The 12554-nt window shown below is 35.6% G+C and overlaps 1 protein-coding gene across 1 annotated transcript in view; it reads left to right on the forward strand.

The window, feature by feature from the left end:
• The window catches only part of LOC138934300 (uncharacterized), a 320386-nt gene that overhangs the window by 156469 nt on the left and 151363 nt on the right, over positions 1 to 12554 (forward strand). The window contains exon 5 of the mRNA XM_070297926.1: positions 5682 to 5863. Within this exon, the coding sequence (XP_070154027.1) occupies positions 5682 to 5863 (182 nt within the window). The remainder of the gene's footprint in view (positions 1 to 5681; positions 5864 to 12554) is intronic.

The raw sequence follows: 12554 nt of genomic DNA on the forward strand, positions 1-12554 counted from the left end.
TGCCACATGTAATATTGAGCGAGGTCAATAAACTATCCTTGCTGCGCGCGTTGGAAAGCGGGCGATACTTGAATATCAGTTTTCGCTCTTGGGATCTATACGAATTTCCTCTATTGCATAATACGACCAAGCATTTGTGGATTGTGAAAGCCTCACACCTGGAGAAGCCGCGATACGTGATCTTTGCGCTGTAGATTAGCAAAAAAAATGCTGTGTCAAAAGATGTTACTACATTCAACGACTGTAAATTGACCAACGTTAAACTCTATCTAAACTGGGAATTTTATTCCTACGATGATTTGAATTTAGATTTCGATAAAAATAGATTCGCCCTCTTGTTCGATATGTACTCTCGTTTTCGCAAATCTTATTAAGGATGTGATAATGATGATGTGCTATTAAACATTCCAAAATTTTTACATTGCGGTCCTCTCGCGGTTATTGACTGTTCGCGACAAAACGAATCTGTCAAAAATTCCACCGTGGATGTGAGATTAGAATTTAAGTGCAAGGAGGATATACCAGCAAACACTACCGCCTATTGTCTCATCTTGCACGATCACGTTGTCGAATATTGCCCATTGACTAACGTAGTTCGTAAAATTACCTAGATCATCAAATATCCCCTCCAATATCAAAATATATAAAGATTGAAATTTTGACGGTCGATAGCAATCGTATATTATTCTTGCAATCGTGCAGTCATATTATCAGCATGATCGCACCAACATTTGTGGATCTGCAAGGATTCATTGTCGGGCGAAACTTTGTCGTGAAGGAAGTAGCGATACTGAGAAACGGATTTGTTCTCTCTCATTACTTTTTTGCAAGTCTCGTACCATGGCGTGCGCTTACAAAATCTGAGAGAGTCAAGCTTCATGGTTAATCGGACATCGCCATGGACTTCAATGGGAGGATCGAAACGTTCCATACAGCTTCGTTAAGCGATTGATTACGAGAGCTGTGATGGATGCGACAGAAAAAGAAGATGGAGCATCTCCTATCGTGTACGTTAAAGGACACGAAAAACGAGAATGGCTGGCCGATATACTTGACGGAGATGCAAGAAACGACGTTATTATCGAGACCTTGGATGATGCGGACTATGAAGATATAACTTCGTTAAATAAGCTAGATGTTACTAATACTATGCGCTATAAAAACATTTAAAAAATTGCGCTTTACAAAATGTATTAAAAATATTCAATTGGTGGACGAATCATAAAGACGTTCGCTTTGATTATCGACTTCAGTTTGATTTTTGGTACAACCAAAAATCAAACTGAAGTCAATAATCAAAGCGAACGGTTCACCGAAATTCGTACAAATTAATCGACAATATCAAAACATTATCGTCAAATATGTATTCGTCGGTGATATAAAATGTAATAATGACAAATCGATAAACTTGTCCTTGAGCATTGGGTCGTAAAACAAATGCCGTGAGAAAAAGATGAATGCAGTAGATTTAAATTTTTGGCAAGTTCTTCATTATTGTCGCAAATGCGTAGTCTAAGCCTTTTATATCATTCCGCAGGTTTATGCTATTCATTTGTCATACATTTACTAATCTGCTATTGATAAATCTGATATTGGTTTACGATCTATTTGCAAGTAATTTTTTTTAGGAGAAACACATTTGTTTGATGCGGATTACGGAAAGTTCGATGCATATGCTATGATATGGAGTTGCTTTTTACTACCCTGTCAAGTTTATCACAATGCATATATGTCGGACAAATGCACATGCGATTTTCAGCGACTGTAAATTTTTATCATAATGAATAGTCATCTTTCATTTTATTATCTAGCAAAACATTTGCCCTTTGCCTGTCTATTTTAAAATATATTATAGTTTCTCCTATATTTGCTGGTTGTTTTTTAGACTATGCACTGGATTTCATCTTTAAAAGAATATGGCAATGATCTTGTTTTAAGAGTGTCACAATTTCTACGATTTTATTAATTTATTTCCAAAATATTTATTTCTAAATCTGATATTATTTTGGGGCGCTCGTCTCTCAGATTTCGTCTAAGGCACTTTAATATTTATAGTTTTTTTTAAATCCGCACATATACTTAAATTGTCGGAAACAAAAGAATCGTAAAGTTTACAGTACATAACAATTTTGATTGCTGCGTTTATTCCGTATATTTATTGCATTTTCTATTTTTATATAGCGGGATAGATAATTATTTGCATGAATCTATTATATTTATATTAAAGATTACTTATCTTCGTCGTCAATGGAAAGAAAAGCGGCGCGTGGAAACTCGCCTTTAAGTGTATACATTTGATACAAATGCCCACATCCGACACGCCGTATTATTTGTCGTCAAATTTTTCATTTCCGTGAAGTTAATCCCGTAAAGTTAATCCCTTTTGAATTTCGTATTTGTATTAATTATGCTGAATTGTGCTACATTTGTATCAATGTGTGCCATAAACCGCAGCTCAATAATTTAAACTATATTTTAGAATATTAAAAAAAAACGAGATTTGTGTAAGTACAGCCTTGCACTTTCCGAATTATGTATTTCTATTAATTGTGCTGTATTGTACTATATGTTTGTGCCACAAACACAAAGCCAATAACTAAAAGCATATTAAAAAAAATTGTTTAGATATACTTCTTATTAGCCCCGCACTTTGTCGAAATCTAGCTCTTTTTTGACAAATTGTCACAAGTTCGTGTCGCATAGTGCCATTAAAAAAATCTTATCTCTTTTCGTTTAACTGAAAAACAATCATAAATATAAAAGTAATAAAAATATATAAATTATTTTGTTATGTATTTATTGAATTTCTCTCTATAAAAATTGTATTAAATTATTGTTACATCCAGACTCGGGGAAGGATGAGTTGACGGAAGGGCGCAACAACTATCTTTTATTATCCCGAAATTAAACGTCTCGCAGCGTTTGGAATCGGGTCGAACGAACTGACAGGTTTGAAAAGCAGGTGAACGATTGAGTCGCTATTACGCTGGTTATTCAAACGTTTTCAGTCTCTTTTCAGTTAGAGAATTTAATTTCTTTTATGGGACCAAGTGCGATTTTTCGACTAGGAATGAGTGGGGGTTAATAAAGAGTTATTTTGATTTTAATTAACAAAAATACATTTATTCATATTTTTAAAGTAGATATACATGATTAATAAAAATAAAAATAAAATATTGTTGATTATAATTTCTCGGTGAATGTGTGCGTGCGTGCGTGCGTGCGTGCGTGCGTGTGTGTGTGTTTTAGTTTGCGAGTGTTACATTAATACGGAGGACATGAGCCAAAGTGGTGAGGCAAACATTTTATCGTTAACATCAGGGTTTTGACCGGTTAATACAATATAAAAGTATATTTAATTATAGAATAAGAAAAATAAAATCAAAATCAACATATATGGTAAATCAATAAATGTATATGTTAAGAATGATCGAAAGTATAAAATTGGTCGCATGCATATGTGTTAGATTAAGATTAAATTTTCTAAGACTTATTGGCGAAACGAGTAATGATTTCGAAAGAATGAAACATTCTGTGGTTATGAATTGTAGTTATGAATTGGAAAATAAAAATTATTCAATTAGACTTACTTTTTTAATAGTGATTCAGAAGTGGAGGAGTGGCGAATTTGTACGGTGTTTCGCTCTATATCTCATGTCAGTAGCCCGATGTTCGACTCGTAGTTGCTCTGGAGATGATGCCAAGTGAGAACATTGGTTGCACTAGTAATTAACTCGCGAATTACGGTGCAAAAGCACAGAATAAGACTGCGTTAGAAGAACTGAAGACTGGAGAAGTGTGAGGTTGTGAAATGTAAAAAAAATGTATCTCTCGAATGTCTTACGAATTCTCTTTTTATAATCCTCTTGTAGGGGTGTATTCTAATTTTAAGAGTGGGAATCTTCCAAAATTTCAACGAATTGAAATTATGCAAAAGTAGAAATTCTTCAAGATTTTAACGAATTAGAATCGTGCCAGTGTCCTCATTCGGTAGGAGGTGTCTTCTATTTTCATATTTTTACCCGTGCTGACCGTCGGTTGGTGAGTTCAATATCAATTTAAAAGTTCCTTAAACATTAACTTTTCCGGGGGACCCTCGCGTACATGATCTGTTTAGAAAAGGGTCTTACTTCCTTATAATTATTTTTATAATTATTTTTGTCGACGTTGATGCAGTTGTGTTTATTAAATATTTCGTCAAGGAGAATTTATCGTTATTGATCCAATTGTACTTGTCCGTTAGAAAATTATTATTAGTATAAATGCAGCTGCATTTATCAAACATTTCGTTAAAAATTCTTGTTATTTCCTTGTTCTTCCGTCGGAAATTCTACTGCAAGGAGTAGCTGTTATTTTTTATTTATCTCGAGGAGACCGGCATGATTTCCATCACCGATTTCTTTGCGTCTTTCCCACGGATACTCATGGATGTAGTTACTGACAAATGATAGTGTTTAAAAGAAACGTATGGCACAAGATGCTTTGTTTATTGAACGATTCATTCTTACCAATTGACGATCATTATCGCAACGTCACGGAAGGAAGGAATCGTAGAGTCGCCAGGACGTAACATATAATTAGAAAGAATTTATTGAATGTCTATAAAAGTTGTGTCAAATTATAATTAAAAAGGATACACTGATTAAAAAGTACAGATAATTGTGAAAATCTATAGAACGGGTTGTAAAAAAATATTAATTTTTTTTTATTTTCTTTTATTTATGCTCGACAAGCACAACAATTTTTCCTAATGACAGAATGGCATTAGATCATTAGTTTTTCATGTAGAATAAAAATCAGGTACATTGATTTTAGAAACAAAATTCACAATTTGAAAAGTGCGGGGCACAGACATAAATTTCGTTTTCTTTTTAATTTTCTGAAATATGATTTAAATTATGGAGCTGCGATTTATAACATAAATAGGCACAAAATAGTACAAAATAGTAAAACACAACTAATAAAAATAAGAAATTTTGAAATTATAGAGCTAACCTCACACAAGTAAATTTTTCAATCAATAATTTATGATATCTCAATAATTATTCATCGGAGAAAAATTATTTTTTTTGACTTGATTTGGTTAAAACAATATTGTTTTTTACTTAGAATTTTCGGACAGATTTCGTGGTTCGTGGAACTTCTACCTTGCCACTTACTACTTGCGCGTTAACAACAAGATGCTGGACGCGCATAAATGTAATACGTCTCTAATTGCGCAAAAATTTTCAAAAATAAAATTTTTTCTATATTTTATATTTTATTAATAATTATAACTATATATATTTTTTCTATTATTAATTACATATACGTTTTGCAATAATTAAAAAATTTTTGTAACATTTGATTCAAAGTTATATAAATCAATGATTGCCAAAGCATGTAAGAAGCTTTGAATAAAATATTACAAAAATTTTTAAATTATTGCAGATAGCACTGAGTTAAAAAAATATATTATTAGAATATACATAGCTCGCATATATATGTGCATGTACATTGTTTTAGAAAAAGATTATTATTTATATTGTAAAGCATGATTATTGCAAATATATTTGTTGTAATAATCAAAACATGTTTATTCTTAATAATTTAAGGAATATATGTAAAAAAACATGTTTTCTCGGAATTTAATTTATATTTGTCTTAACTAATTGTTTATTATTGCATTGACATCATTGCAGAGATATTCCAGAGAAGCAAATTGGGAACCCCGCCGTAAGGCTGCGTGACGATGGACTGTACAATATTTTATCACGCGTTGCCATATTGGATGAAGAGTTACTGGAAGCAACAGTAGTTAAATGTTTACTCAGCATACCGAAGGCAGCGTACAATGTGTCTCGTAAAACTGTCTATTATACTGGTTAGTAACAAATGTGTATATGTGCACACGTACGCAAGCGACGCACACGTGCACGTGCACACGCACACACCACATATACATACATATGTACATATGTACATATATGTGTGTATGTGTATATGTATATATATATATATATATATATATATATATATATATATATATGTAACAATTAAATAAAAAATTATTAAGAAAAAGCTCAAATGATAAAAATCAATAAGTATAAGGGAAAAAGGCCAATTTGAGCCTAGACGCGGTTTGATGCGTAATAAAAATCAATATTTATTTTTATTAAAATTCGATGTTGCTAAGTATGATAACAAACGTTTCGGCCCACTTATCAATGCAAATCTCAAACATAAAATCACGTAAGGCGGAACAACAAAACGCGGAATGCACGGTCGACTTAAAGTTAACGATACGCTTACAAAATCATCCGATGGATCTCCGATGTGAGGTGATATTTCTACATGGATCGAACTCATTCCATAGCCCCTTGATTTTGTTATTGGACAAAATGGTGGAGGCAGGCATGAGCGGTCGACGCAAAGACCACATATCCATCGTACCGGTATTTCATTGATAATAATTGCAATCGCAAAAAGCGGAGGATGTATGTTCGATGTAAGCATATGGTGCTGGAGAAGTAAAAATGCAGGGTAGATAGAGCAATGAATTAAAATAGTATTGCGGCTGCACGGATAAAAAACATGAATATGAAAACGGCACGACAATGAAAAAAGGACAAAAAAGAAAATGATATATTCAGACAAAAAAGAATAAAGTTAATACAACCAGAAAAACTTACAATTAAGTAAAATTGTTGTCCATATGGAGTAAAAAGCGAGAAGTTGAAATAATCAAAAATTTTAAAAAATCCATGCGGTTGATACCAAAAAACAAACTAGTTTGTCGAGCGGTATGATGTCTAATGAATAAACAAACAACAAGGGAGAAGACAAGACTAAGTGAAAACACAAGAGACAAAAAATTTAGTCGAAAAAAATTAAGAGATATGCGAAAAAAGTTGAAAACAAAAACATGAAAAAGAACGAAGGAAAAAACATTAGGAACATTTTTTAATAATAGGGAGATAAGAGTGGTCCAAAAATCTCGTGTCGTCTTGAAGGTTTATGCTGTTATTTTGTTGTTTGATGTGTAGCATTTCGGAAATAAGCCTTTTAATGTAGGAAGGTTCCTCGTCTAATATGAATGTCATCCCAGTTAAATTCATGTCCGGTGAGTCGACGCTCTGTGATCACGGAGTGACAAAACGAGTCTCGGTTCATGTTGAGATGGCCATCGCTCGGTCACGTTTTCTTATCCTAGAGCAATCCTATCTAATTGCTAGAGGTACGTTCCGAAACATCACTCATATGCATACGAGCGTCGTTCTATTTTTGTCCAATTTTTAGTAAATATTAAAGATAAAACGATGCTTGTGTGTATACGAGTGATGTTTTCGAACGCAGCCCAGGAGCGAAGGAGTCACCGATTCCATTCTTACCGCTTTAGAATTCCCCTACCATCGCAATTTTCTGCAGCTCACAATCTCGATATGCAGCCTATGTTGCCAGAACGAGGTCCCGGTTCACACACACACAATCTTGATCGCTATTGCTTTAAGTCGTTTGGTCCGTGTACTTCGGAGGCTCGTCTTCCACTCTGTATTCTTATCCCTTTGTGTATCCTTGTGCACTCTCGTGACAAAGTGGTTTGCGTTGCCCGATCGAAACGGCGAGCCAGTGAGACTGGGAGCTACGACAACAGTGGAGGTACTGCAAACAAGTATGACAAAGAGAGACGTACCGGCGATGGGTGACGTCGCAAGAATTAAGAAGGTTCCTTCGAAATTGCATGAGCCTTGGCGGTGATAGCTCCAACGGGCAGAATCTCCACTGCAAGCTGAAGCTTACTCGCTTTAAAAGTGGCGGTCCGGCCTCCAATGGCTATTGACGCCTGGCTGATGTGAGTGGCAATAGAAGATTTAGCTTGCTTGGCAGTGAATAACTACACTTGTATAAAAGCCGCTGGCGTTGACCGGATCTCTGTTTTTTGGAGGTATTTTCCCTAGAATACTTCCCGTATGACCAGTGATGCCAAAACAAAGACGGCTTACCCACTCCGACAGTGAAGGGGATAACACATACAAGTGCGAATATGTATACTCTATGCTTTCGCTAGCTTCGGAGAGTAAAGAAAAATAGACCTATATGTATATATATATATATATATATATATATATATATATATATAAAACGGAAAACGTGTATATATATACACGTTTTCCGTTTTTTTCTCACTTCTACCGAGTTGATAACGAAGGTGACGTTGATCGCTTATTATTACGCATGACAATAATAGTATAGGGGCCACTATAGCGAGACACAACAAACCCCCACTCCTCGGCCACTGGCGCCGACCCCCTGCTGTGACGGTCTGGGGCCCTCCCCCAGGGGACTCGTGGACGTCTACGAGACAATTTTTATTATTTAAAAAAAGGGGGAGGGGATGCGTGGACGTCTACGAGACAATTTTTTATTTTTTTATTTTAAATTTTTTTCTTTTAAATTTTTTATTTTTTTTATTTTTTTCCGGACTAGTGGAAATTCTCGGGGTTCGAACCTGGGTCCTCCACATTTCCAGACAGGGTCCTAGTATGCTGGGCTAGCTGAAATCTTATTAGAATAAGGATTAGATGTAGTATTTGTAGAGAGTAGTCCTCCGGCATAGGGGACCCTACGCCCTGATTGGCTTCCCTATAGTTGCCGGCAGTTTGATTGGATGAGGAGCATGTTTCTGAGTGAGAGGGAAAAACGCGGCAAAATAACACGTGTGTAAGAATCGGCAAGATGGCGGCCACCGAGAATGGAGACGTCACGAGAATAGAAGGGGTCGTAAAAAGCAAGTCTGTGCAGGTAGCGATTACGATGGTTTTAGAGCTTTATGACGTCACTTAGACGAGGAGAGAAAGGATAGGAAAATAGTAAATGTTTTTATATAAGCGATTCAAAATAAAAAATTTTTATTAAATATTATACTTATGTTTAAATGTAAATAATAATTTCGCAATGTACAAAATTTCTTATGTGACGGAAAATATGCAAATTCGCTGCTATATACATCGATAAAAACGAGAGCCGAGAAAAATTAACGTTCTATTATGTATCCGTATGGTAACGAACAATGACTATCAATAAACCTACGTTTTAGTAATACAGGCTCACATACTTTAGTTTCGTGACCGGGTAGCTGAGACTGTTTGATACGGTGTCTTAGGACAGAGTCTATGACGTCACGGAGACGCAGGGAAGAAAGGAAGGGAAGAAAAATATTTTCGTCTGGTTCTTTAAAATAAAAAACATCTTTATTTATATAGCAAGGGAATATGATATAATATACAGGGAAAAATATTTACATAGTGCTTAATATTTATTTACAGATTATTTTACCGCTACGGAAAGTACACGAAATTATATTACATAATACAACGATAAAAGAGAGAAAATTAAAAAATTAATGAGAAAATAGTATGTGATTAATTTTGGTAGGAAGAGTCGGCTTCCAGGTCTGGGAGTTCATCGCTGAAATCCTGAATAGCCTTCTCGAAATTATCATCCTCGGAAGACTGTGGAGAAAGCGAACGGGGGTGGGAAAACGGTGGATCGGGAGAAGGACGCTCAGGAGAATATACAGAAGAGTAGCTGGGTTCAAATGAGTCGTCTTCATCGTCCGAGTCTATAAACAAAAAATAAAATTATATATATATATATATATATATATATATATATATGTATGTATGTATAAAATTTTCGCGTGTCGCCAAAAAAGTAATATTTACCCGATAACGTAATGACTTCGACGGAGTGCCTAGGGTGTCTTCGCGAAGATCCTGCTACAGGCTCTTCTGCAGGAAGCATTGATTCGGCTCCTATATTCGAAATGGCGAGCATACCTATTTTTAACAAAAATAAAAATTTTATTAAAATAAAAATTAAAAATTTACTACATTTTTTGTAATTGTTATTATTATAAGTGAAATATATTTACCTAACGCACGTTGTTGATGGTAATGCATTAGAAGATGGGTTATATAGCCGCCGATATCTTTATCCTCCTTTTTTTCCGTAGCTAGTCGGTATGTTATAATTCCACCTGCTATATTTAATAGGCGGACATCACCACCAAAATGTCCCAAGTAAAACACTATCGCCAATGCATCACTCGAACAGCTGTTGGCGGCCTTTTTAAATAAGCGATAATTGTTTTCGCTGTCTTTCTCCGATATGCGGTCGAGATATTTTTTGATATCAAATCGCGGTAGAGCAACAGCACACAATAATGCGATTTTTCTTAAAATATCAGCGACACACATTTTCGCACACTAGGACTTCACTTAACTTAACGCACAAAAAATTTCAAGAGGTGAAAAACTAATGTTGGATTTTTCATGGGAAATCAGAATTTATACATAATCCCCTCAGTGTTTTCCAAAAGTACAATAAAGTGGGGGAAAAAGTTTCCTTATTCTAACACTGCCCATTTTTAGTTATTTTCATTTTATGGTTGACTAATTCCCTTAGTTTCTATAGGGTTTCGCATTTGCCGCGCCGAAAGAAATTACGTTACCAATGAAAGAATAATAAAAAACAGGCGCTAAAAAGTTCAAGCGTTTGGAGCATTATACTGTAAAAGGAAAGAGGGGAGATGAAAAAAATTTAACAATTTAAGTAAAAAAACATCCTACGTTTATTGATATTAATTTTACATAAATCAATATTCTTATTATATATAATTAAGATATTACAGAGGAGTACATCGTCTATATCGTATTACAGTTCGAATTACATGATTAAACAAGGCAGCGCATAGCGTACAATGTTTCACTTTCTTTTTTCGCGAAGAAAAATTTTACAAAATAAGTGTACGATTAAGCGATCGTTATGTTCACAATCTTCGGTAAAAAGACTAAGAAACCGATTAAGATCATAACCGTTGTACATATAATATAAAAATACGCAACTATATTGTCCACATGTTTGAGAAAAAATTCCTTGTAATTGTTGAATATTCCAACGATGAATGACGGAGTTTCGACGAAGTCGGAGGAGAAATCCGGGGTGCAAGGGTGGTATTCCGTAGCTGTCGAAGTATGTGCCAGTACCATGCTCGTCGAGGAAGAAGGCGACCCAATGTTCTCCAGGTCGATTGTGGTCATCCGTATTAGCGACGATGGCTGTCGACCTCGTCCACACCCTCGGGACTCTGTCGGCTGGATAAACTCCCGCATGCCTGGCATTGATGTGACGTAATGTTTGTAGAATTTCGCGAGAGTTCATTATTTTGACAAGGAGGCGAACGAACGAGCGGTATTATATATTCAATAATTTCGGTATTTACCTCTTTCGGTATTGTGTTTTTGGCCGTGTTGGTCTGTAACGTTGAGATTTTATTGTCAGCTTGTACGGAATTAGTAGTTGCTTTAAACTCGTCACTAGCCATCAACGCCGATAATTTAGATTTTTCAAATTTCTCTTCTTCTTTTTCTATTGATCGCTCGGATTTTTGCAGATTTTTTTTCTCTATTTCATTTCTATCGCGCGAAATCTCATACGCGCTACTGATTTCCTCGTCATCGTCCTCGTCGTCGTCATCGTCGTCGTCGTCACAGGCGTTTAAACTCCAATTATCCGGAGAACCACAAGTAGCTTGAGTACTAACGTTCGTATTGCCGTAGACGATATTATTTCGCTCGATCAACCAATATTTTAATTTATATACGTTGCGTAATGCGCAATGAAAGATTCCAAATTTTCGAAATCCGTGGTAACCACAATATCGTCCGCGCACTTCTCCCTCTGACAGATTTTTGAATGCGGGAGAAATATCTTCCAAATTATATATATTTCTGGAGAGTAGATTCCGCAAGTAGGTTTCTTTTTCGGCACCTCTGACGTAAATGTATCGTGCCTGTCTTGTTATTTCACGTAGTTGCGATGTAAAATATTTCGGATTAGCTTCACCGTCGAACCATTCAATACCGTGATAATTTCGTGTAAGCCAGTTATTTTCATGTCTTACATTTCTTGGTAAATCGCCAAATGAATGCGGGGGCATCATAATCCAATGTCCGACGAATGGAGCATCAAGCGCGATAATAGCAACTTCCTTGGGGATAAACTTCGCATTGGCATCGCGGAAACCTTGTATGTCGATGACTATATCCATTTTGTGAAGACTGGAGCGCACTCGACAGCGCGGTTATAATAGTTTAAACTGCTCGCGAAGCGTCGACGTTCGTGTCTCGAATGAAACTGAATTCTTTTCTGTTATATTGTATATTTTTTGATATTTTATGCTGCTGGCATTTTGATCGAATGTGGAGGGGAGAAAAAGGAGGGAAATTTTCCGAGAATTACGTTGTAACGGTCAAATACCTGAGCGCGATAAATATCTAACCGTCAAAATCGACGATGATTTGACGAGACGAATCGATTTCAATTACATTATCGAATTCGGCGTAAATAATACAATTAACGGTCTCAGTGAAAGCTTTCTCGAATCGCACTTCTAATCGCAAACTACCATGTCTTACGAGATTCCAATGCCCTGCGTAATTAGCAGACAGATCGGGCGTGAGATCAAAAGCGAATAACGTATATCCCTTGAAATAATCGTCTCTACTTATAGA

This window comes from Polyergus mexicanus, unplaced genomic scaffold (assembly GCF_030449975.1).
Source record: "Polyergus mexicanus isolate NDT 795.1 unplaced genomic scaffold, iyPolMexi1.0 SCAF_6, whole genome shotgun sequence".
Lineage (NCBI taxonomy): Eukaryota > Metazoa > Arthropoda > Insecta > Hymenoptera > Formicidae > Polyergus > Polyergus mexicanus.